This window comes from Salvelinus alpinus, chromosome 21, assembly GCF_045679555.1.
Source record: "Salvelinus alpinus chromosome 21, SLU_Salpinus.1, whole genome shotgun sequence".
NCBI lineage: Eukaryota > Metazoa > Chordata > Actinopteri > Salmoniformes > Salmonidae > Salvelinus > Salvelinus alpinus.
Window position 1 is genome coordinate 17,554,279 of NC_092106.1, and position 27,518 is coordinate 17,581,796.

Sequence of the window (27,518 nt, forward strand, 5' to 3'; positions counted from 1 at the left end):
CACCAGTCAACACAGATTAGAGGATATATTCAGAGAGGAGATCTGTGTGTCTGTTTGTGTGTGTGTGTGTGTGTGTGTGTGTGTGCGTGCGTGATTGTGCGTGTTTGTATGGGTGTGTGTGGTCGAGGACAGGGGTAGACAGTCCCCTCACTGTGAGAGAGCAGGTCAGCCAAGATGATTTTACAGACGACTGTAAAATGTTGGTAAAATGTTCGAAAAATAAGCTGTTGGATTTGTCCCTGTCCCTGAGCATGTCCTTCTGGGAGCTGAGGGAAAACACAAAAATATTCTGGGGTTTAAAAACATTCTAGTGGGGCAGAAAGGTCTGAGGTTTAAAAACATTCTAGTGGGGCAGAAAGGTCTGGGGTTTAAAAACATTCTAGTGGGGCAGAAAGGTCTGAGGTTTAAAAACATTCTAGTGGGGCAGAAAGGTCTGGGGTTTAAAAACATTCTAGTGGGGCAGAAAGGTCTGGGGTTTAAAAACATTCTAGTGGGGCAGAAAGGTCTGGGGTTTAAAAACATTCTAGTGGGGCAGAAAGGTCTGGGGTTTAAAAACATTCTAGTGGGGCAGAAAGGTCTGGGGTTTAAAAACATTCTAGTGGGGCAGAAAGGTCTGAGGTTTAAAAACATTCTAGTGGGGCAGAAAGGTCTGGGGTTTAAAAACATTCTAGTGGGGCAGAAAGGTCTGGGGTTTAAAAACATTCTAGTGGGGCAGAAAGGTCTGAGGTTTAAAAACATTCTAGTGGGGCAGAAAGGTCTGGGGTTTAAAAACATTCTAGTGGGGCAGAAAGGTCTGGGGTTTAAAAACATTTTGAGTCGGACAGAAAGGTCTGGGGTTTTCCCATAGATGCTTCGAGTTTCCTCTCGACATAAAATAAAATCCAATTGTATTGGTCACATACACATATTTAGCAGATGTTATTGCAGGTGTAGTGAAATGCTTGTGAGAACATAGCAGCAGATATACCGATCGATCGGTATAGAGTTTAAAGGCCATGAACTATGGAGATTACACATCAAATACAGTCAGGCCACACAGGCCACGTTTCAGAGAGATGAGGATTCAAGTTTCTGTCTGACTTGTGATTCTCCTCACCTCTACCCCAGAGAGCTGACCACCCTAACCTCTACCCTAGACAGTGCTCGTGTGTGGTGTGTGTGTACGTCGTGTGTTTAGTCACATGCAGGGCTATTTGGGATATGGGCCCAGAGAAGTTTCTTCGGCTGGACTATGTCACTATAAGGAGGTGAACCGGTGGTTATGATGACAGCCCATAGGGCCCATATGGCTCTGGTCAGCAGTAGTGCATTATATAGGGAGTAGGGTGACTTTTGGGATGCATCCATAGATTCTGCAGATCATCTGGTCCAGTAACATGACATCATACAGTCTCTACAGTTTCCACGGTACAGCTGTCAAATATAGGCAGAGAATATCAGAGCTCAGAGTTAGCTTCATCTCTTTATGTCATCATCATCATCCTACACAGTTATTACCCTGACTGTGTGTGTCTCAAATGGCACCCTATTCCCTGTATTGTGCAGTACTTTTCACCAGAGCCCCATATATGCTATGGTCAAAAGTAGTGCACTATATAGGGAGTAGTGTGCCATTTGAGACATAGCCTGTGTTTCTATTGAAAACAGATGTTCTGTTAACTACGGTTCTCTTTCTGTTAGTGATTCTGACCACATCACATTGACTTTGACACTGACTTTGGTCTGGCTTACTTCAGCCATGATATGGTTCTAAAAGGGAAACGGCATGTCGAGAGTCTCGTGGTTAAATATACTGTACACTACGAAAGCAATGGTAGAAACACACTGTACTAAAATATGACATCAACAGGACCATGGGGAAGGAAATGTCTTGGTTGTGTTGACAAACAGTTACTGAAGTCATCAACAAGCTAAACACTACATAAAGTCCATAGATTTACAACCATTACTATAGGGTTAGCGTGCTGTAGCTGTGAGTAGTGATACGTCACTCTAGATTACCCTGGTGTGAGTGGTGTTCATTCACAGAGCTGTAAAGTTGTCTGTTAAGACCGTGTCATATATTACAGCCAGACCACACAGCAGACATTCCTACCTATAGGGAAGAGTGATGGAATGTGAACAGGGTCTCCTGTACATTATTGACATACCCCCTGTTACACCCCCCCCCCCCGTAACCCCCCAGCTGCCCCCAGGGCCACATCACGACACGACAAATAGTTCCCTCAGCTGTAACTATGTAGTACTAGTAACAATGGCATGCCTCCTAATTTGATCTGTGTCCCACCAAGCCATGCAGTCAGTATAAATAGGCCTTTAAAAGAAGAGCCTGACAGGCTGTGTGTCGGGAGGGACATTCTCTGGACATTCTCCAGACACTCCTGGGGAGTGAAACCTGGACCCTGGCTGGCACACCTGTCCCCATCCATAACTCACAACCACATTGTTTCAGAGCAACAGCCATACCACCCTGTGGAAAAAGCACTAGCAGACAAGCCTTATGTGATTGACTGGTTTTGAAACCATGCGGGTCTTATGCATGCTAAAATACAGTGTTAGCCCGCTGAGCTAAAGTCCAGGCATTTGCTCGGGGAGCTAATGCAAGACGTCAGGTCTCATGCAAGGTTACTCATCACCCGAGAATGGTTCACCGAACCACCTCTGTTAAACTTGGAATGCTCCCTGAAAGACCCTGGCCTAACAGAGCAGACCCTGGACTAACAGAGAAGACCCTGGACTAACAGAGCAGACCCTGGCCTAACAGAGCAGACAGACCCTGGACTAACAGAGAAGACCCTGGACTAACAGAGCAGACCCTGGACTAACAGAACAGACCCTGGCCTAACAGAGCAGACCCTGGCTAACAGAGCAGACCCTGGCTAACAGAGCAGACCCTGGACTAACAGAGAAGACCCTGGACTAACAGAGCAGACCCTGGCCTAACAGAGCAGACCCTGGCCTAACAGAGCAGACCCTGGCTAACAGAGCAGACCCTGGCTAACAGAGCAGACCCTGGACTAACAGAGAAGACCCTGGACTAACAGAGCAGACCCTGGACTAACAGAACAGACCCTGGCCTAACAGAGCAGACCCTGGCTAACAGAGCAGACCCTGGCTAACAGAGCAGACCCTGGACTAACAGAGCAGACCCTGGCTAACAGAGCAGACCCTGGCCTAACAGAGCAGACCCTGGCCTAACAGAGCAGACCCTGGCCTAACAGAGCAGACCCTGGCCTAACAGAGCAGACACTGGACTAACAGAGCAGACCCTGGCCTAACAGAGCAGACCCTGGCTAACAGAGCAGACCCTGGAATAACAGAGCAGACCCTGGACTAACAGAGCAGACCCTGGACTAACAGAGCAGACCCTGACTAACAGAGCAGACCCTGGCCTAACAGAGCAGACCCTGGACTAACAGAGCAGACCCTGGACTAACAGAGCAGACCCTGGACTAACAGAGCAGACCCTGGCCTAACAGAGCAGACCCTGTCCTAACAGAGCAGACCCTGGCTAACAGAGCAGACCCTGGACTAACAGAGCAGACCCTGGACTAACAGAGCAGACCCTGGCTAACAGAGCAGACCCTGGCTAACAGAGCAGAGCCTGGCTAACAGAGCAGACCCTGGACTAACAGAGCAGACCCTGGCTAACAGAGCAGACCCTGGACTAACAGAGTAGACCCTGGACTAACAGAGCAGACCCTGGCTAACAGAGCAGACCCTGGACTAACAGAGCAGACCCTGGCTAACAGAGCAGACCCTGGACTAACAGAGCAGACCCTGGCTAACAGAGCAGACCCTGACTAACAGAGCAGACCCTGGCTAACAGAGCAGACCCTGGAGTAACAGAGGAGACCCTGGCTAACAGAGCAGACCCTGGACTAACAGAGCAGACCCTGGACTAACAGAGCAGACCCTGGACTAACAGAGCAGACCCTGGACTAACAGAGCAGACCCTGGACTAACAGAGCAGACCCTGGCTAACAGAGCAGACCCTGGACTAACAGAACAGACCCTGGACTATCAGAGCAGACCCTGGACTAACAGAGCAGACCCTGGACTAACAGATCAGACCCTGACTAACAGAGCAGAGCCTGGCTAACAGAGCAGACCCTGGACTAACAGAGGAGACCCCCGGCTAACAGAGCAGACCCTGGACTAACAGAGCAGACCCTGGAGTAACAGAGGAGACCCTGGCTAACAGAGCAGACCCTGGACTAACAGAGCAGACCCTGGACTAACAGAGCAGACCCTGGACTAACAGAGCAGACCCTGACTAACAGAGCAGACCCTGGCTAACAGAGCTGACCCTGGACTAACAGAGCAGACCCTGGCTAACAGAGCAGACCCTGGAGCTAAAAGAACTAACCAGGGCTGCTAAAGACAATATAAAGACAGTGATTATGTCCCAAATTGCACCATATTCCATATATAGTGCACTACTCTTGAACAGGGCACATAGGGCTCTGGTCCAAAGTAGTGCACTATGTAGGGAATAGGGTTCCATTTGGGTCACGTCCCAGATTCAACACACAGCCTGGTGAAACATGTACACATGAAAAAAGCCTTACCTGCTCCTGCATTGGTCATCTTACTGCACATCTGCAAAGAAGAGAAACAGACCATGGTTAGTCAGACAACAACATTGTACTGCAGCCCTCAATACCGCTCTAACTGCATGGCTGTCTTAAACAAACAACAACAAAACAGATTGGTTGAAGAATACACAAGCAACTTTTCAAAATGTTATAAATACTACAGTGACATACAAGTCAGGTATCAGTGGCATCCTAGTAATGTCACAGAGGATATATTCAGAGAGGAGATGAACTAAATTGTATCCTAGTAATGCCACAGCCATAAAGAGTTAAGGTTTAATGACTGATCTATCAGGCTGCTGCCTGCTTTACTGTGTTACCATAGAGACCTGATGGCTGGTTCAATATGGACAGCTGGCTCATGTTTGTACATCACTTTAGTATTTATAACATCCTCTGTCTAGTGTTATTAGACCAACTTAGACTAAACACATGGCTATAATCCCAAATGGCATCCTATTCTCTATAAAAGTGAAATACTGTTGACCAGGGTGCACTATAATATGGTGTTTTACATTGAGACTTACCTCCACGCCAGTGGGTCGCCAGTGTTTAATGTTAATGTAGGCTCTAGCGTTATCATCAGGAGTGTGACACTAACGACTTGTGGTGAGCAGAATCAACAACCTCTGCCTCATTCAAGACTTTTGCTTTGTGAGAAGGTGTTAAAGTTCACAGTTGGCGTTTGTTATTTAAATGCTTGTTGAAATGTACCAATGGCCTGGGCTTGGCCCCAAGTCATGGCAGGTCCACCGGAGCCATGGCCCAGTGAGACACGGGTGCCGGTCCACATAGGTAGAAACAGAAGTCTGAGTATTTTGGGTAAAACACCTGGTTAAATCCTCATTGGACACTCACCATAAGTAATTAGGCCTGTGTGTCTCCAGAGACAATACGTTGTGATTTTAGAGGTCAGTTGGTGGTTGTGGATCTCCATGTGTGGCTGGACAGGATCTTTGCCACAGCCAGAATAGTGCACTATAAAGGGAATAGGGTGCCATTTGGGATGTACCCGTGGTAGAGCAGCCTACAGTATGAGGAAACACATCTATTACAGAGAGTAGTCTCTGTCCAACAGCAGAGGAGTGAGGTGGTTAACAGGTGGAGACATACAGGCAATATTCGGTCTCAGGCAGAACACTATGAGGTGAAGGGACTGATGTTGTTACCCAAGTATCCCTGCTTATTGACTGTGAGAATCAGCATAACAGGGTCAAATTTCATTATTACATTTCTGTCCTCTTCAGTCATAGGGTTGGAGAACAGAAGCAATGCTGACAGTGTCTCTCTCAGCTCTCTGCTCTAACCAATTATCTCATCTCATTCTGCAGACAGAGGAAACTACGTGTGAGTCCCAAATGGCACCCTATTCACTATATAGTGCATTACTTTTGACCTGGGCCCATGGGTTTGTCGAAACTCTAAACTGACGTGTGTTAACATAATAGTTCTAATAACAGGCTCTGATCCACATCTACAAATAAAGCTGTGATGAAAATTTGCCTTCTAGAACTGACTGAATGGCCCCAATGGAGATACCGGTCTGTCTTTTACTCACAGGGGCTTCAAAGACTGTCCTAGACTTCTGTCTGTCCCTCGACAGCCCAGATAAAGTCCTGTTAGTGACCTTCCATTTTCCTTTTCATTGATATAGTTACACCCATAGACTTAGATAGACATCACATCATTGTGTATGTCCCATTATGGCGTCTGTGAGAGCATGGGCAGTGCACCATTGAGGTCATCTCCATTTTGAAGCGGTACATTTTCTTCTTCTACAACTTCTATAAGTTGGCAAACAAAGGGTGCACACTGCCACCTGGAATGTGTTGTTTGAGCACGTATAAAGCCAAGGTTGGCGATTTACTGCCACCTGTAGATATGGAATGTTTGCTCACAAGTATAATGTATTGTCTGATCCCTCCTGGTGACCTGGATGGAATGATGTGATCCTTCCATAAACCATAGGAAGTCTCACCCAGTTGACTATTTCAAAATGGTGAAAGTCCTCAATAGCGCTGCCCATGCTAAAACAGGCTTTTGGACACTAGAATCCTCTATGGTTATACCACACAGCCTCAGTTCTGAGCATCCACCACATGTCGGGTTATGGGTTAGAGGTCAGGGGTCAGGTGACAAGACACAGAAAGGAGACAGCCCTATCAGGAAGCTCCCTCTGCTACAACAACCAACATTTTTATATGGACTGACATGTCTGGTCTTTGGTCTGGTCTACCTGTCCGCTGCATTGACTAAATAAAAAAAACGAGTTCTGAAAAAACAAGTGGAAAACATTCCTAATCTAACAGGCTATGGGTTATGTCCATGCTCTACAATAGTACTATCTGAGATGCTGCTATACATTGTAGCTGGCAATGGGATGATGTACAAAGCTCACACGAGATCTGGAAGGAATTACATAATCCCCATCATGCATTTCTTCACGTTCTTTTTCCTGCGTTTCCCAACTCCCCCCTTCCCCCCTGTGTTCTATGTAGAGTACACTCCCAGCCCCACACGGAGCCCTGTGTTCTATGTAGAGTACACTCCCAGCCCCACACAGAGCCCTGTGTTCTATGTAGAGTACATTCCCAGCCCCACACGGAGCCCTGTGTTCTATGTAGAGTACACTCCCAGCCCCACACAGAGCCCTGTGTTCTATGTAGAGTACATTCCCAGCCCCACACGGAGCCCTGTGTTCTATGTAGAGTACACTCTCAGTCCCACACAGAGCCCTGTGTTCTATGTAGAGTACACTCCCAGCCCCACACGGAGCCCTGTGTTCTATGTAGAGTACACTCCCAGCCCCATACGGAGCCCTGTGGTCTATGTAGAGTACACTCCCAGCCCCACACAGAGCCCTGTGTTCTATGTAGAGTACACTCCCAGCCCCACACGGAGCCCTGTGTTCTATGTAGAGTACATTCCCAGCCCCACACGGAGCCCTGTGTTCTATGTAGAGTACACTCCCAGCCCCACACAGAGCCCTGTGCTCTATGTAGAGTACACTCCCAGCCCCACACGGAGCCCTGTGTTCTATGTAGAGTACACTCCCAGCCCCATACGGAGCCCTGTGGTCTATGTAGAGTACACTCCCAGCCCCACACAGAGCCCTGTGTTCTATGTAGAGTACATTCCCAGCCCCACACGGAGCCCTGTGTTCTATGTAGAGTACACTCCCAGCCCCACACAGAGCCCTGTGGTCTATGTAGAGTACACTCCCAGCCCCACACGGAGCCCTGTGTTCTATGTAGAGTACACTCCCAGCCCCACACGGAGCCCTGTGTTCTATGTAGAGTACACTCCCAGCCCCACACGGAGCCCTGTGTTCTATGTAGAGTACACTCCCAGCCCCACACAGAGCCCTGTGTTCTATGTAGAGTACACTCCCAGCCCCACACAGAGCCCTGTGTTCTATGTAGAGTACACTCTCAGTCCCACACAGAGCCCTGTGTTCTATGTAGAGTACACTCCCAGACCCATACAGAGCCCTGTGGTCTATGTAGAGTACACTCCCAGTCCCACACAGAGCCCTGTGGTCTATGTAGAGTACACTCCCAGCCCCACACGGAGCCCTGTGTTCTATGTAGAGTACACTCCCAGCCCCACACAGAGCCCTGTGTTCTATGTAGAGTACACTCCCAGCCCCACACGGAGCCCTGTGTTCTATGTAGAGTACACTCCCAGCCCCACACAGAGCCCTGTGTTCTATGTAGAGTACACTCCCAGCCCCACACGGAGCCCTGTGTTCTATGTAGAGTACACTCCCAGCCCCACACAGAGCCCTGTGTTCTATGTAGAGTACATTCCCAGCCCCACACGGAGCCCTGTGTTCTATGTAGAGTACACTCCCAGCCCCACACAGAGCCCTGTGTTCTATGTAGAGTACATTCCCAGCCCCACACGGAGCCCTGTGTTCTATGTAGAGTACACTCCCATGCGTCCAAAATGGCACAAGTAGTGCACTATATAGGAAATAGGGTTGCATTTGGGATCGATTTAACAGTCCTGAACACTCCCAACCCCACAAAATGAAGTCTGAGGTTACTCCACCAATCATTCATTGTGTTTCACTTGGCATGCGCAAATCACATTTGTTCACAGAAACAGGCAGAGAACCACCAAACCCATGTCTGATATTATATAACCAAACCTATAGCTGTATATGGCTGCCTCCAAAATGGCATCCGATTCCCTACATAGTGCACTGCTTTTGATCAGAGCCCCATGTGCCCTAGACAAACGTAGTGCACTATATTGGGAATGAGGTGTCATGTGGGACGCAGCCTATGTTATATGTAACGATCCAGGCCCCTCATCATAGCTCAGCGCAGGGTAGGATGGATGACGTCTCTCCACGGCCATTACTCTTCTGTGGCTTCTTACAGCCCAGCTCTAGAGACTCCCTCTGGGCCTCTACACCAAGGCATAGCCATGATCCACAACCCCTAACTCATAACACGTAACTACGGGCTGAAACTCACAGGACTGAATCCATCTCTCTCCACAACATTCAGAAGTTTGTCTCGGTTGTAAAATAAAATCTATGTTCCTGGGAAAATAACCCTAGTTTTACTCTCAAAGTCTAAGAAAAAATAAGGGATAGAAAGAGATCATTGGGCGACCTAGAAGGTGGCCCAGTAGACCAGCCAGTAAACCAGTAGACCAACCAGTAGACCAGCCAGTAAATCAGTAGACCAGCCAGTAGACCAGCCAGTAGACCAGCCAGTAAACCAGTAGACCAGTAGACCAGTAGACCAGCCAGTAAATCAGTAGACCATACAGTAGAGCAGCCAGTAGACCAGCCAATAAACCAGTAGACCAGCCAGTAAACCAGTAGACCAGCCAGTAGACCAGTAGACCAGCCAGTAAACCAGTAGACCAGCCAGTAAACCAGTAGACCAGCCAGTAGACCAGTGGACCAGCCAGTAGACCAGCTAGTAAACCAGTAGACCAGCCAGTAGACCAGTAGACCAGCCAGTAGACCAGTAGACAAGCCAGTAGACCAATATACCAGCCAGTAAACCAGTAGACCAGCCAGTAGACCAGCCAGTAAACCAGTAGACCAGTAGACCAGCCAGTAGACCAGTAAACCAGTAGACCAGCCAGTAGACCAGTAAACCAGTAGACCAGCCAGTAGACCAGTAGACCAGCCAGTAGACCAGCCAGTAGACCAGTAGACCAGCCAGTAGACCAGTAGACCAGCCAGTAGACCAGTAGACCAGCCAGTAGACCAGTAGGCCAGCCAGTAGACCAGTAGACCAGCCAGTAGACCAGTAGGCCAGCCAGTAGACCAGCCAGTAGACCAGTAGACCAGCCAGTAGACCAGCCAGTAAACCAGTAGACCAGCCAGTATACCAGTAGACCAGCCAGTAGACCAGCCAGTAGACCAGCCAGTAAACCAGTAGACCAGCCAGTAGACCAGCCAGTAGACCAGTAGACCAGCCAGTAAACCAGCCAGTAGACCAGCCAGTTGACCAGTAAACCAGCCAGTAAACCAGTAGACCAGCCAGTAGACCAGCCAGTAGACCAACCAGTAAACCAGTAGATCAGCCAGTAGACCAGTAGACCAGCCAATAGACCAGTAGACTAGTAGACTAGTAGATCAGCCAGTAGACCAGTAGATCAGCCAGTAGACCAGCCAGTAGACCAGTAGACCAGTAGACCAGCCAGTAGACCAGTAGATCAGCCAGTAGACCAGCCAGTAGACCAGCCAGTAGACCAGCCAGTAAACCAGTAGACCAGTAGACCAGCCAGTAGACCAGTAGAGCAGCCAGTAGACCAGCCAGTTAGACCAGTAGACCAGCCAGTAGACCAGCCAGTAGACCAGCCAGTAGACCAGCCAGCAGACCAGCCAGTAGACCAGCCAGCAGACCAGCCAGTAGACCAGTAGACCAGCCAGTAGACCAGTAGACCAGCAATTAGACCAGTAAACTAGCCAGTAGACCAGACAAAAATAAGGGATAGAAAGAGATCATTGGGCGACCTAGAAGGTGGCCCAGTAGACCAGCCAGTAAACCAGTAGACCAACCAGTAGACCAGCCAGTAAATCAGTAGACCAGCCAGTAGACCAGCCAGTAGACCAGCCAGTAAACCAGTAGACCAGTAGACCAGTAGACCAGCCAGTAAATCAGTAGACCATACAGTAGAGCAGCCAGTAGACCAGCCAATAAACCAGTAGACCAGCCAGTAAACCAGTATACCAGCCAGTAGACCAGTAGACCAGCCAGTAAACCAGTAGACCAGCCAGTAAACCAGTAGACCAGCCAGTAGACCAGTGGACCAGCCAGTAGACCAGCTAGTAAACCAGTAGACCAGCCAGTAGACCAGCCAGTAGACCAGTAGACAAGCCAGTAGACCAATATACCAGCCAGTAGACCAGTAGACCAGCCAGTAGACCAGCCAGTAAACTAGTAGACCAGCCAGTAGACCAGTAGACCAGCCAGTAGACCAGCCAGTAGACCAGTAGACCAGCCAGTAGACCAGTAGACCAGCCAGTAGACCAGTAGACCAGCCAGTAGACCAGTAGGCCAGCCAGTAGACCAGTAGACCAGCCAGTAGACCAGTAGGCCAGCCAGTAGACCAGCCAGTAGACCAGTAGACCAGCCAGTAGACCAGCCAGTAAACCAGTAGACCAGCCAGTATACCAGTAGACCAGCCAGTAGACCAGCCAGTAGACCAGCCAGTAAACCAGTAGACCAGCCAGTAGACCAGCCAGTAGACCAGTAGACCAGCCAGTAAACCAGCCAGTAGACCAGCCAGTTGACCAGTAAACCAGCCAGTAAACCAGTAGACCAGCCAGTAGACCAGCCAGTAGACCAACCAGTAAACCAGTAGATCAGCCAGTAGACCAGTAGACCAGCCAATAGACCAGTAGACTAGTAGACTAGTAGATCAGCCAGTAGACCAGTAGATCAGCCAGTAGACCAGCCAGTAGACCAGTAGACCAGCCAGTAGACCAGTAGATCAGCCAGTAGACCAGCCAGTAGACCAGCCAGTAGACCAGCCAGTAAACCAGTAGACCAGTAGACCAGCCAGTAGACCAGTAGAGCAGCCAGTAGACCAGCCAGTTAGACCAGTAGACCAGCCAGTAGACCAGCCAGTAGACTAGCCAGTAGACCAGCCAGCAGACCAGCCAGTAGACCAGCCAGCAGACCAGCCAGTAGACCAGTAGACCAGCCAGTAGACCAGTAGACCAGCAATTAGACCAGTAAACTAGCCAGTAGACCAGCCTCATCCCTCCCCTCCTCTATCCAACCCCTGGACAGACAGGAAAACACCTGGCTGTATTTAGAACACTGCCTCAAATGGGTCACAACCAATAAGAAGACCTTCTTATCGGGGGCAGCTGGGGGATTACGGGGCTATGCCATTTTTGTCTCAGGTTGTGTGTGTGTGTGTCTGTCTGTGTCTTTTGATGCTTTGACTCTCTGTCTGCCAGGGCCATCAGACCAGCTCCATCCTCCCAGGTTCTGAGGAAGAACTATCTGTCTCTGTTAGAAGTGTCAGGTCTCTGGGCACACGTGGAATGCTGCAGTTGCAGTCATGTTGAGACACACAGGAACACAGCAACATGTGCTGCAGGACATTCCAACACAGAACACCTGACGGTCTCACCCTCACGTATCAAACACGCCACATACCTGGCGGACTCACCGTCACGTACCCAAAAAATAACACATACTGTACCTCACAGTCACTATGCATTGGGTTCAGGTGGAGATGGAAGCAGAATGTTAAGAATAAATACCCTTTCCATCTAGCAAACCATTGTGGATGGGAATCTGCATGTCAAAACAACAGGGGTCATGTTGAGACCACCCGAAAAATTGTGACCCTAACCTATAGACAGGCAGGGTCGGGGGGAACAGCCATAACAACGTCCTGTCAAAAGCTGACTCCAAACATTCTGTAAGGGTTCCTAATGCCATCGTATTCCCTATATAGTGCACTGCTTTTGGTCAAAAGTAGTGCCCTATATAAAGAATAGGGTGTAATTTGGGATCCAGCCTCTCTATCAGCTCATAACCTTCCAGTCACATGACATGCTGCAGTAGTTAGTTACCATGGTCAGGTTATTCTGAGCCCCTCAACATGACAGCAGCAGCTTAGACTCTAACATCACATTCTCTCTCTCCACTGCTTTCACCCCCACTCCAGAACTCACATGTAAGAGGCTGAGGGGTGTGTGCATGCGTGTGTGTATGCATGCATGCGGTAGGGCTGGTCTAGATTCTGGAGTCAGCCTGGGGAAGAGTAATCCTTTGCTTATCATTAACCCTGGCCTGAGGTCAGTGTTACAGAGCATGGCGTGCACACAAACGCGCACACAAGGAGACACAGTGTTCCCCGGCCAGACGTTGGAACCATTGTGCAGTAGTGTGACAGTGGGTTAGAGTTAGGACATTGTGTACGGTGTGAAGGTGGTCTCCATGCAGCCTGTCTGTCTCTGACTCAGACCTTGGTGGGGTTCCTCAGCTTTCTGGCTCTGTAATCTGCTCTGAGACTCTGAGAAGCAGACTGCATCAGGACTGGAGAGCACAAAGCCACATCGTTCTGTTCCCACCAATCTAATTAGTCATTCACCTGTCGAATCTGATCCTCATCCAGACATGGTACCTATACAGACACAGGCCGTTAGCAGGGTTTCCACACAGCCGCCACAAAACATACCTAGCCCCACCTCTCCATTGTTTTCCTTGCTAAACCTGTCTAATAGGCAGACTAACACCTGACCTGGGGACAGTAAACCACTCACACACACACTTCCTGCGTACACACTGTGTCAAACAAGGAACAGAAGAGGATACAACGGACAGCTCTGCTGTGGACTTCTCATTATATCCAAAACAGTGCCATTCTTAGTACATCAATTACATTTCACAGCTAATAAGAGGAATGTTGTTTAAATTAGCAGAGAAAATCTATTTAAAATACTTTCTGTAGCTAGCTGAAGGCAGCCTGAATATGAAATGGATTAAATTGAGATTTTATGTCACTGGCCTACACACAATACCCCATAATGTCAAAGTGGAATTATTTTGGGAACTTGAGTCAATAATTATTCAGCCCCTTTGTTATGCCAAGCCTAAATAAGTTCAAGACTAGTGTTTAACATGATATTTGAATGACTACCTCATCTCTGTACCCCACACATACAATTATCTGCAAGGTCTCTCAGCTGAGCAGTGAATTTAAAACACAGATTCAACCACAAAGACCAGGGAGGTTTTCCAATATCTCGCAAAGAAGGGCACCTATTGAGCATGGTGAAGTTATTAAGTACACTTTGGATGGTGTATCAATACGCCCAGTCACAATAAAGATACAGGCGTCCTTCCTAACTCAGTTGCCGGAGAGGAAGGAAACCGAGACTTAACCATGAGGCCAAGGGTGACTTTAAAACAGTTACAGAGTTTAATGGCTGTGAAAGGAGAAAACTGAGGATGGATCAACAACATTGTAGTTACTCCAAAATACTAACCTAAATGACAGAGTGAAAAGAAGGATGCCTGTACAGAATATAACATATTACAAAATATACATTCTGTTTGCAACAGGGCACTAAAGTAAAACTGCAAAACATGTGGCAAAAAAAGTTACTTTATGTCCTGAATACAAAGTTTTAGGTTTGGGGCAAATCCAACACAACACATCACTGAGTACTACTCTTCATATTTTCAAGCATGGTGGTGGCTGCATCATGTTACGGGTATGCTTGTCATCTGCAAGGACTAGGGAGTTTTTTAGGATAAAAATAAACAGATTAGAGCTAAATACAGGCAAAATCCTAGAGGAAAACCTGGTTCAGTCTGCTTTCCAACAGACACTTGGAGACAAATTCTCCTTTCAGCAGGACATTAACCTAAAAGACAAGGCCAAATATTCACTGGAGTTGCTTACCAAGATGACATTGAATGTTCCTGAGTGGCCTAGTTAAAGTTTTGACTTAAATCGGCTTGAAAATCTATGGCAAGACTTGGAAATGGCTGTCTTATAAATGATAATGTGCAAAGCTCTTAGAGACTTACCCAGAAAGACTCGCAGCTGTAATCACTGCCAAAAGGGATTCTAACATGCATTGACTTAGGGGTGCGAATACTTATGTAAATGAGATACTGTATTTTTGTATTTCATTTTTTATACATTTGAAAAAATTCTAAAAACATATTTTCATTTAGTCTTTATGGGGTATTGCGTGTAGATGGGTGAGATAATTTAAAAAATTGAATCTATATTGAATTCAGGCTGTAACACCACAAAATGTGGAATAAGTTAAGGGGTATGAATACTTTGTGGAGGCACTGAGAGCTCGCTTATGATATCTATATCAAATTGTTTCACCCAGACCCAGACAGACAGGCACAGAGTAAGCAGGAGTCGAAAGGAGGAGGGAGAGTCACAGAGGAACTTACGACTGTCTTCTTGGTCCTGGCTCTGGTTCCTATGGCTGAGCTACGAGGGGCCGTGGTCTTGTGTTGGTCCTGTCTGGGACATTCTCCTGTGTCTGGTTCCCCTCGCTGCAGCAGTGTACTGTCCTTCTCATTAAGAGATTGGTTTACTGCCGTCCCAGACACAGCTCCACACTGCAACAACAGCACAATAACAACCGTCAACACTGGATCCTTGCCTGCCTGTCTGTCTGTCTATCTGCCAGTCTGTCTGTCAGTCTTTCTGTCTGTCTGTCTGTCTCTGGGATGGTCAGCGGCAGGGAACGCAGTCTTCAGTTCAAAGTTCTATCGGACAGACAGTGACAGACAGAGACAAGGCAGCCTGTTAATCGTCCTCTGAAAGGACAAAGAGTGTGTCCTTGTCAAGTCCCTCTAGTAAAGATGTCGTGTGGTCTCCTCCGCCGGCGGCTGCCTGTCGTTAGTTAAAGATGTCTCTCTGAATGTGTGTTATGGCTGCATGATGTGATGCCTTCAGGCATGTGCCCCTCTGCTAACCACTCTGTAACCATTCCTAACGTGCTCAATCATACAAACAACCTCCTCTACCCACACAACAAGACCTCTGTGCTGATCACATACAGAACCATGGGAAGGACTGTACTCTTTCTGTTGTTGCCCTCTGCTAACTAACTGCTGGGGTATGTCATGATGCAAGCCTCCATGAGAGGAGTCTTATGTAGGACCAGAGCTACAAGGTCCCGGTAACAACATCTCCACACAATGGCTGTCTGTCTGTCTCCGCCCCGCCTGGCCCACCACCCTGGCCAGACTACTGCTAGACACACCACGCAGCTTTTCTAACAGCCAGCTCCCTCCTCTCACGTCATAAAATGGACGCCTGTAGCATTCAGAGAAGCAGAATCAAAGACTGCCTGACAATGGCCATAGTGTCCCAGACAGACAGCTTCCACTGTATGACAACCTGCTGTATGTACAGTATATCAACATATATCACAGTTATCCTTAAAGCTTATGACGGAACAGTCCTTCCCAGACCTACAAGCTTCTGAGGCTGCATCCCAATGGCACCCATAGGGCTTTGGTCAAAAGTAGTGCACTATAAAGGGAATAGGGTGCCATCCTGAGTCTAGTATGGTTCCTAGATGAAATGTATGTTAGCTAGGTGAACGTACTGTATGTGTATTGTAAAGTACATGATATAGCAGCATGGACTTATAGTTCTGTTAGACACCTGTTGAATGACTATAACAATAATCCATCAGGATTTCCTATTCACAAAGCTCAGTAAATTGATTATAGACAGCAGAGAGCATGAAAAAGCATGTGCCATCATGATAGGCTGCAGAGGAATGTATAGATTTCCCAAATGTATCACTGGTTAGTACATGGCTCGCATTTCAGTTAACATGGTCATGTCACCTGCTGTCTGTCTGTGTGCTGTGCAGGGTGTGTGTGTGTGTGTGTGTGTGTGACTGACCTGTTGTCTGCGTGCAGTGCAGGGTGTGTGTGTGTGTGTGTGTGACTGAGTTGTTGTCTGCGTGCGGTTCAGGGTGTGTGTGTGTGTGTGTGTGTGTGTGACTGACCTGTTGTCTGCGTGCGGTGCAGGGTGTGTGTGTAACTGACCTCTTGTCTGCGTGCGGTGCAGGGTGTGTGTGTGACTGACCTGTTGTCTGCGTGCTGTGCAGGGTGTGTGTGTAACTGACCTCTTGTCTGCGTGCGGTGCAGGGTGTGTGTGTGACTGACCTGTTGTCTGCGTGCTGTGCAGGGTGTGTGTGTAACTGACCTCTTGTCTGCGTGCGGTGCAGGGTGTGTGTGTGACTGACCTGTTGTCTGCGTGCTGTGCAGGGTGTGTGTGTGACTGACCTGTTGTCTGCGTGCTGTGCAGGGTGTGTGTGTGACTGACCTGTTGTCTGCGTGCGGTGCAGGGTGTGTGTGTAACTGACCTCTTGTCTGCGTGCGGTGCAGGGTGTGTGTGTGACTGACCTGTTGTCTGCGTGCGGTGCAGGTGTGTGTGTGACTGACCTGTTGTCTGCGTGCGGTGCAGGTGTGTGTGTGTGACTGACCTGTTGTCTGCGTGCTGTGCAGGGTGTGTGTGTGACTGACCTGTTGTCTGCGTGCTGTGCAGGGTGTGTCCGAGGGGGAGGATGATGCACTTAGAGCCTCCTCTATGTCCAGGTTGAGCTGGTCCAGTTTCCTCATCAGCTGGCTCATAGACTCACACCACAGGGTCTGAGGCTGGACCAGGGGAGACTCCTGGGGGAAGAGAAAGGCAGGGGGGAGACGGTTATTAGACAACACTGGAGAAACCTATAGATTCTGCAGAAACAGACTATTGTGACACCATGTACAAAGCCGGAGCATGCAGTATCAGGAAGAAAGGTAAATTAATTAGGACTACAACAATCACTACTCTGTAGTTGTACAGGAAAAAAATAAGATCATTCAGAGAGCTACGATTTAATTCTCTGGATGATAACGTTGAAATCGTTCAGATAGTTGGAGAAGGTTATGAGCACCAGGTGACAACTAAAAACTCTAAATACATTTAAGAGATCATTAGAGGAGCAGAAAAATACTTGCAGAAATGTCAGATTGAACGTAAACAGTACAGACCAGCATAGAGGGAAATGTGATATCTTCACCACCTAGTTCTTAGCAGTCATCACGCAGTATCACAGATCTTAACCTACAGTCCAGATTCTCTAACACAGCTCATGTTTGTCTCTGGGTGTGTCCCAAATGGCACCCTAGTCCCTTTATAGTGCACTACTTTTGACCAGGGCCCATAGGCACTATATAGGGACACATCCAGAGACAAACATGTTGGAAGATCTGGAGGTTAAGGTCTCTCTCTCTCTCTTTGAGACCCTTGTTGCGCAACAGTGTGACTCAGAAGGCAAGCAGCCGAAACAAAGCCATTCATTAATTTCCTGGAATTAAACTGCGGAACTGTTGTCTGTGTTCTGAGTGTGTCTGTCTGTTGGAGCCCCGGCCCCCTGGAACCCCCTGGCCCCTGGCTCTGTGTTCTGTCTGTTAGTGCCCCCAGGAGCCCCTGTGCGCCCAGCTCTTTCTCCATGCTGCATTAAAACCCCTCTCCTCCTAACAATCATCCTATTGAGGAGTGTGTTCTCTAGAGGACCTACTGTAGTAGTGCTGGTGTCTGAGCCATGGGTGTGACCCTCCCATTGGCCTCCTGTTCTTCCTGCTTCAATGTAGAGGCAGTGAGTCTCAGTCACAACATACAGTAAATAGGCGTGATTTTCCCTCACTATTAAAATCGTGATGCTATTTTAATCTAGTTCAAGTTAAAGCCATGACGTTTTGGCCGCCAACGGCCTTCATCAGAATGAAAACAAAATGGGAATGGACGAGAAAATATAGGAAATACAGTTCAGGAGAAACAATAATCAATGTAGAGACAGGGATCTAGAGGTGGTAATGCATCTAGAGAATTCCTACAACATAAAGGTGTTACTAGTAGTGATCAGAGCAGAAGTCAGTCCACCTAGGGTCAGCTGGTTCCCCTCTGACAGGGAAAACGCCTCAATCTGTCTATCTGTCTGTCTCTCTGTGCTATATCTGGAACACACTAGAACACAATGTCTCCTACTGTCTCTCTTCTCTCTGACAGCCACACACAGTGCTGCCTGCCCGCCTCGGAATGCGGACACTTTTTCTCAGAATGAGTGGAATTTCAGAGAAGGCTTGAAGCTGAGAGAGACACTACCCATGATTCCTTTTACCTCCTCTTTCTGGCCCCATAAATGGTGAAAAACACTGATGCCATGGCAATGCTGTCGGCATGAGACAGACAGTAGTGTTATCTTCAGGGGAAAACTAAACGTGAGAGGGACGATATCTTCATCAGGGTAAATTGGCCACATTGTAAACCCCATGGCCGGGTCTTTGACATGATAATGAGGAATGAAGTGTGTGAGCTCTGGGCGCTGTGCCTGGACCATACCACCCACTGAGAGAGGCATAGATCACCAGGCAGGGAGAGGGTTGATTGGGTTGGAATGGATTGATGATTGGGGTAGAAATGGAGCAGGGTGGCATGTGAAAGGGAACAACGGCTAGGCTAATAGGTTACTCAGCTGAAAAATAGTTCAAACCCATTCTCTCCTAACTTATAACCCATTCTCTCTGAACTTTCTAGGAGTTACCTGCTAAGTTCCCAGGTCTATCCCCTGTTGAGAACAGGCTTCTACTCTGCACTGAGTCACACCAGTATAATCTTTTCACTTCTAAACTAGATAAAGATAAACAACATCACAGAAACATGTATTTTTACAGTATACACAAACATACCATAACCAACTGATTGATGCACAGAGAGAGCGAGTGGGAGAGAAAGCTAGAGAGACGTGTGCATAGGCCATGTAGGATTACTATGTAGCAATGGTGCCCTCAGATGGCTAGTATGAAAATCTGTAGTTCAAATGGACTGTCTTAAAACAAACAGGAGTGCTGCCTGTCAGAGCCCCTGGTTGCATCCCAAATGGACTGTCTTAAAACAAACAGGAGTGCTGCCTGTCAGAGCCCCTGGTTGCATCCCAAATGGACTGTCTTAAAACAAACAGGAGTGCTGCCTGTCAGAGCCCCTGGTTGCATCCCAAATGGACTGTCTTAAAACAAACAGCAGTGCTGCCTGTCAGAGCCCCTGGTTGCATCCCAAATGGACTGTCTTAAAACAAACAGGAGTGCTGCCTGTCAGAGCCCCTGGTTGCATCCCAAATGGACTGTCTTAAAACAAACAGGAGTGCTGCCTGTCAGAGCCCCTGGTTGCATCCCAAATGGACTGTCTTAAAACAAACAGGAGTGCTGCCTGTCAGAGCCCCTGGTTGCATCCCAAATGGACTGTCTTAAAACAAACAGGAGTGCTGCCTGTCAGAGCCCCTGGTTGCATCCCAAATGGACTGTCTGAAGAACAAACAGGAGTGCTGCCTGTCAGAGCCCCTGGTTGCATCCCAAATGGACTGTCTGAAGAACAAACAGGAGTGCTGCCTGTCAGAGCCCCTGGTTGCATCCCAAATGGACTGTCTTAAAACAAACAGGAGTGCTGCCTGTCAGAGCCCCTGGTTGCATCCCAAATGGACTGTCTTAAAACAAACAGGAGTGCTGCCTGTCAGAGCCCCTGGTTGCATCCCAAATGGACTGTCTTAAAACAAACAGGAGTGCTGCCTGTCAGAGCCCCTGGTTGCATCCCAAATGGACTGTCTTAAAACAAACAGGAGTGCTGCCTGTCAGAGCCCCTGGTTGCATCCCAAATGGACTGTCTGAAGAACAAACAGGAGTGCTGCCTGTCAGAGCCCCTGGTTGCATCCCAAATGGACTGTCTGAAGAACAAACAGGAGTGCTGCCTGTCAGAGCCCCTGGTTGCATCCCAAATGGACTGTCTTAAAACAAACAGGAGTGCTGCCTGTCAGAGCCCCTGGTTGCATCCCAAATGGACTGTCTTAAAACAAACAGGAGTGCTGCCTGTCAGAGCCCCTGGTTGCATCCCAAATGGACTGTCTGAAGAACAAACAGGAGTGCTGCCTGTCAGAGCCCCTGGTTGCATCCCAAATGGACTGTCTGAAGAACAAACAGGAGTGCTGCCTGTCAGAGCCCCTGGTTGCATCCCAAATGGACTGTCTGAAGAACAAACAGGAGTGCTGCCTGTCAGAGCCCCTGGTTGCATCCCAAATGGACTGTCTGAAGAACAAACAGGAGTGCTGCCTGTCAGAGCCCCTGGTTGCATCCCAAATGGACTGTCTGAAGAACAAACAGGAGTGCTGCCTGTCAGAGCCCCTGGTTGCATCCCAAATGGACTGTCTGAAGAACAAACAGCAGTGCTGCCTGTCAGAGCCACTGGTTGCATCCCAAATGGACTGTCTGAAGAACAAACAGGAGTGCTGCCTGTCAGAGCCCCTGGTTGCATCCCAAATGGACTGTCTGAAGAACAAACAGGAGTGCTGCCTGTCAGAGCCCCTGGTTGCATCCCAAATGGACTGTCTGAAGAACAAACAGCAGTGCTGCCTGTCAGAGCCACTGGTTGCATCCCAAATGGACTGTCTGAAGAACAAACAGGAGTGCTGCCTGTCAGAGCCCCTGGTTGCATCCCAAATGGACTGTCTGAAGAACAAACAGGAGTGCTGCCTATCAGAGCCCCTGGTTGCATCCCAAATGGACTGTCTGAAGAACAAACAGGAGTGCTGCCTGTCAGAGCCCCTGGTTGCATCCCAAATGGACTGTCTGAAGAACAAACAGCAGTGCTGCCTGTCAGAGCCCCTGGTTGCATCCCAAATGGACTGTCTGAAGAACAAACAGGAGTGCTGCCTGTCAGAGCCCCTGGTTGCATCCCAAATGGACTGTCTGAAGAACAAACAGGAGTGCTGCCTGTCAGAGCCCCTGGTTGCATCCCAAATGGACTGTCTGAAGAACAAACAGGAGTGCTGCCTGTCAGAGCCCCTGGTTGCATCCCAAATGGACTGTCTGAAGAACAAACAGGAGTGCTGCCTGTCAGAGCCCCTGGTTGCATCCCAAATGGACTGTCTGAAGAACAAACAGCAGTGCTGCCTGTCAGAGCCACTGGTTGCATCCCAAATGGACTGTCTGAAGAACAAACAGGAGTGCTGCCTGTCAGAGCCCCTGGTTGCATCCCAAATGGACTGTCTGAAGAACAAACAGGAGTGCTGCCTATCAGAGCCCCTGGTTGCATCCCAAATGGACTGTCTGAAGAACAAACAGGAGTGCTGCCTGTCAGAGCCCCTGGTTGCATCCCAAATGGACTGTCTGAAGAACAAACAGCAGTGCTGCCTGTCAGAGCCCCTGGTTGCATCCCAAATGGACTGTCTGAAGAACAAACAGGAGTGCTGCCTGTCAGAGCCCCTGGTTGCATCCCAAATGGACTGTCTGAAGAACAAACAGGAGTGCTGCCTGTCAGAGCCCCTGGTTGCATCCCAAATGGACTGTCTGAAGAACAAACAGGAGTGCTGCCTGTCAGAGCCCCTGGTTGCATCCCAAATGGACTGTCTGAAGAACAAACAGGAGTGCTGCCTGTCAGAGCCCCTGGTTGCATCCCAAATGGACTGTCTGAAGAACAAACAGGAGTGCTGCCTGTCAGAGCCTCTGGTTGCATCCCAAATGGACTGTCTGAAAAACAAACAGGAGTGCTGCCTGTCAGAGCCCCTGGTTGCATCCCAAATGGACTGTCTGAAGAACAAACAGGAGTGCTGCCTGTCTGAGCCCCTGGTTGCATCCCAAATGGACTGTCTGAAGAACAAACAGGAGTGCTGCCTGTCAGAGCCCCTGGTTGCATCCCAAATGGACTGTCTGAAGAACAAACAGGAGTGCTGCCTGTCAGAGCCCCTGGTTGCATCCCAAATGGACTGTCTGAAGAACAAACAGGAGTGCTGCCTGTCAGAGCCCCTGGTTGCATCCCAAATGGACTGTCTGAAGAACAAACAGGAGTGCTGCCTGTCAGAGCCCCTGGTTGCATCTCAAATGGACTGTCTGAAGAACAAACAGGAGTGCTGCCTGTCAGAGCCCCTGGTTGCATCCCAAATGGACTGTCTGAAGAACAAACAGGAGTGCTGCCTGTCAAAGCCCCTGGTTGCATCCCAAATGGACTGTCTGAAAACAAACAGGAGTGCTGCCTGTCAGAGCCCCTGGTTGCATCCCAAATGCCACCCTGTTTCCTATTTAGACCAAGTCCCAGTTTAAACCAGTTCCAGGTATTTAAAGCACTCCTCCTCCCTTTCCCCAAACAACCTTTATGCTCCCAAACAGCCCATTCACAGTGTTGTGTCATACAGCCTGTAAAGCCTGCCAGGGCTATCAGCAGAGGCAGTGGGAGTGTTCCCTACCTAACCTCTCCCCTCTGTTTTACTGTATGTTCTAATCTCCAGGGTTAGGGTTGCTATTTTACTATTCTTGTGGCGGCAGGTTGCCTAGTGGTTAGAGTGTTGGGCCAGTTACCGAAAGGTTGCTGGATCGAATCCTCGAGCTGACAAGGTAAAAATCTGTCGTTCTGCCCCTGAACAAGGCAGTTAACCCACTGTTCCCCGGTAGGCCATCATTGTAAATAAGAATTTGTTCTTAAAACTGACTTGCCTAGTTAAATAAAGGTTACATTATATGTCGTTATCTACAGAGGGTTAAGCTGAGGAATGACAGCTATGCACTGTCAGAGATCTGGTGTCTCTGACACAGGTAAACCATAGGTGTATGATGTAAACATGATTCATCAAGGTCCAAAAGAGACTTTTAAAGGCCAGTAAACCTTGGAGGATGGGGTCACTCACAGTCTGGTAACTACCATTAAACCTGGAGGGATGGAGTCACAGCCTGGTAACTACCATTAAACCTGGAGGGACGGAGTCACAGCCTGGTAACTAGTAAACCTGGAGGGATGGAGTCACAGCCTGGTAACTAGTAAACCTGGAGGGATGGAGTCACAGCCTGGTAACTAGTAAACCTGGAGGGATGGAGTCACAGCCTGGTAACTAGTAAACCTGGAGGGATGAGTCACAGCCTGGTAACTAGTAAACCTGGAGGGATGGAGCCACAGCCTGGTAACTAGTAAACCTGGAGGGATGGAGTCACAGCCTGGTAACTAGTAAACCTGGAGGGATGAGTCACAGCCTGGTAACTAGTAAACCTGGAGGGATGGAGTCACAGCCTGGTAACTAGTAAACCTGGAGGGAGGGAGTCACAGCCTGGTAACTAGTAAACCTGGAGGGGTAGAGTCACAGCCTGGTAACTAGTAAACCTGGAGGGATAGAGTCACAGCCTGGTAACTAGTAAACCTGGAGGGATGGAGTCACAGCCTGGTAACTAGTAAACCTGGAGGGTTGGAGTCATAGCCTGGTAACTAGTAAACCTGGAGGGAGGGAGTCACAGCCTGGTAACTAGTAAACCTGGAGGGATGAGTCACAGCCTGGTAACTAGTAAACCTGGAGGGATGAGTCACAGCCTGGTAACTAGTAAACCTGGAGGGATGGAGTCACAGCCTGGTAACTAGTAAACCTGGAGGGATGAGTCACAGCCTGGTAACTAGTAAACCTGGAGGGATGAGTCACAGCCTGGTAACTAGTAAACCTGGAGGGATGGAGTCACAGCCTGGTAACTAGTAAACCTGGAGGGATGGAGCCACAGCCTGGTAACTAGTAAACCTGGAGGGAGGGAGTCACAGCCTGGTAACTAGTAAACCTGGAGGGATGAGTCACAGCCTGGTAACTAGTAAACCTGGAGGGATGAGGTCACAGCCTGGTAACTAGTAAACCTGGAGGGATGAGTCACAGCCTGGTAACTAGTAAACCTGGAGGGATGAGTCACAGCCTGGTAACTAGTAAACCTGGATGGATGAGTCACAGCCTGGTAACTAGTAAACCTGGAGGGATGGAGTCACAGCCTGGTAACTAGTAAACCTGGAGGGATGGAGCCACAGCCTGGTAACTAGTAAACCTGGAGGGAGGGAGTCACAGCCTGGTAACTAGTAAACCTGGAGGGATGAGTCACAGCCTGGTAACTAGTAAACCTGGAGGGATGAGTCACAGCCTGGTAACTAGTAAACCTGGAGGGATGGAGTCACAGCCTGGTAACTAGTAAACCTGGAGGGATGGAGTCACAGCCTGGTAACTAGTAAACCTGGAGGGATGGAGTCACAGCCTGGTAACTACCAAGATCAGAGGGACGGTTGGGAGAAAAACACCACAGAGCTGCTGCAGTATGGCTCCCTATTCCTTATAATGCATTACTTTTGATCAGAGCTGAGGAGTGCACTATAGACATTATAGGGGAGAATGAAGCTGAATAAAGCTGTAGATACTGTTGGTTAAGGTTAGACTAAGTTCACTGTTACTGTAATAGACACGATGAAGCCTGTGTAGGAGCTCTGACAAAACAGGACTGGAGGGAAAGCAAAGGCTGTTTAAGGATGTCTGCATTCCTGCAATGCCTGCTGGGTTTTGTGTTTTAAAATGCTGGGGAAAATGCTAGATTTTCAATGTACTCCCACAAACTCATTCCAATAGAGTAATATCTCAGAATGCAAAAACAACAAACAGTGGGGAGCAGACTATTGAAAGTGTTTGTATAGCAAAGCACTGTGTTTGTATTGAGCCTAAGTGGAATTAAATAATGGAAGACATCTGGGGCCTTTTTGTATCAAGCATCTCAGAGTAAAGGAAAGGGGATACCTAGTAGGCTGTACAACTTGGGTTGGGTCTTCCACATTTAACCCAAGAACTGCTCATAGATCAGCACTCCTACTCTAAGACCCTTGATACATATGGCTCCTGGCCAGGAGGCAGGAAATACACAGCCTGGGGGAGTCACATTTCCTCATTGAGAGAACAGGATGGAATATATTCATATACAATAGATTCATGTATATTAATATACTGTATCTAATGGTGTTAAACTACAGTTAGTACACAGTGCCTAACCCTGACATAAACTTTCAAACACATCTCTACTGAACCATTCAACAAAGACATGAATATTACATAAATATGTGAGGAATATAGGTGGGACTATCTTTACAGTTGTGTCTCTAAAATACTGTAATGTCTGTAATGACATTAATAATGTCAACAAACAGTAGCCTACCTCTGTGCTGCTGGTCTCAGTCTCTGCCTCGTAGCCGCCGTGGTTCTGGTTTTTGGAGGAAGAAGAGGAGGAGAGGTGGGAGCTGGCTGTAGTGTTGGTTGTAGAGCTGACTGGTGCCTCAGCCTGGGGATTCAGAGAACTTCTCTTCTTAACTAATTTGTCTCTGTTGCTGCTCCGTCTCCTCCGACTGACCAGGAACTCCCTGCTCTGAAGCAGCTCTGGGAATACGTCGTCATCATCCCCATCTTCATCAACATCACCTTCATCATCCTCCTCTGAAGAAGACTCCCTGCAGTCGGAGCTGTCATTGATGAAGACACTGTGGTCGGTGCTAGAGTGACAGGTGGAAGAACTACAGGTGTAGTCTGAGAAGGTGATGGAGCTAGGTTTGTGTTTGATGATGCGGGGGTGATCGCAGAGGCCTAGCCCCGCCAAGGGGGCCTCAGAGAGGGCCAGGGGGAGGAAGGGAGGTCTGAAGGGATCCATGTTGTTGTCCACACTGACCACTAGAGAAGGGATGGAGCTAAAAGTCTCTGATTGGACCACGGAGATAGTGACATGGCTGACCTCTGCCTCTGATTGGACCAGAAGGGTACGGATAGGTCCTAGAGGGAAGGGCACATGGTTGTCTTCTGTGTGTTCCAGATCAGTAGGGACATGTCCGTTCTCCACAGGCCCCTCTGAGTGGTCCTCAGACTGGCTGTCTGTTTCTGTCCATTTGGGTGACTCCCCCTCTAGCTCCATGTCGCTCTCTGTCTGTCTGGGCGAGGTATGCCCCAGCTCCATGTCCTCTAGCTGACCAGAGAAGTTAGCATCCAGGGAATGCCCTGATTCTACAGGTCTGTCACTGTCCTCAACCTCCAGGTTTCCCTCTATCCTAGGAGCAAGAACATCCACATCTCCCTCTATCCTAGGAGAAGGAACATTGGAGGAAAGGCAGGGGTCCTCAGCTGGAGAAGTGCTGTGTAAATCCAATCCATTGTTATTGGCATCACCTGGCTCACTGAGGAGACCCGCGGGACAGACGATCTGGAGAGGGTCTAGAGGGTCAGGAGGGGAGACATCAGAACCAGACTCTACTGGCCCTCCTGGATCTCCAGTACTAACATCTTGTTTTTCCTCTATCCCAGGAGGTCCAGTCCTGTTATAGTCACTACCAGCCTCCCTATCCTGCTGGGGTGTGTTATGGTTGTCTAGTTCCAGTTTTGACAGCTCCAGGCTTAGAGGTCCAGCCAAACAAACATCCTCACTGCTCTCTGTGGAGCTGTCGTCATCGTGAGAAGACTCTGAAGCACATTCTGAGGAGGACTGGTGTGTCTGTGTCTCTGGTTGTGTCTGTTGCTGTACTTGTGTCTGTACCTGTGTCTGTGCCAGTGGCTGTGTCTGGGGTGAGAAGGTCCTACCAGATGATGCTGACATGACCAGAGACTGTCGCTCCTCCAGAGTAACCATCAGAACTGTGTCCATGTTGTCTCTACAGTCTGTTACAGTCTGTTACGGTGTGTTACTAGGGAACAGGTAGTCTGGTGGTGTGACTGGTGGTCAGGTAGATCCAGAGGGACTGCTGTCTGATGTAAGAGCTATATGGATTTGCCATGTTCCTTTCAGACCACCTCAGCACCTGGATCAGCAACACCAACTTTCAAACAGATCAAACAGCAAATCACCTGAAACAAGATACAGCATTAAAAACTAAGAATATACAGTATTAAACAAAGAGAGAAGATAACGTTACAACATTAAACAAACAGAGAAGATACAGCAATACAGAGAAGATACAGAGAAGATACTGCATTTGAGAAGATACTGCATTAGAAAAGATACTGCATTAGAAAAGATGTTGCATTAGAGAAGATACAAAGAAGATATGGCATTAGAGAAGATACAAAGAAAAATACTGCATTAAACAAAC

The 27,518-nt window shown here is 48.5% G+C and overlaps 1 protein-coding gene across 3 annotated transcripts in view; it reads right to left on the minus strand.

Annotated features, from left to right (window-relative positions):
- Positions 1 to 27,518, minus strand: part of LOC139547936 (stAR-related lipid transfer protein 13-like) — a 135,079-nt gene that overhangs the window by 56,347 nt on the left and 51,214 nt on the right. For all 3 annotated transcript variants that reach the window (XM_071357145.1, XM_071357143.1, XM_071357144.1), the window contains exons 2-5: positions 25,607 to 27,273; positions 17,114 to 17,263; positions 15,014 to 15,184; positions 4,572 to 4,602 (exon numbers count right to left, since the gene is read on the minus strand). In XM_071357145.1, the coding sequence (XP_071213246.1) occupies positions 4,572 to 4,602; positions 15,014 to 15,184; positions 17,114 to 17,263; positions 25,607 to 27,073 (1,819 nt within the window). In that variant the 5' untranslated portion in view covers positions 27,074 to 27,273. The remainder of the gene's footprint in view (positions 1 to 4,571; positions 4,603 to 15,013; positions 15,185 to 17,113; positions 17,264 to 25,606; positions 27,274 to 27,518) is intronic.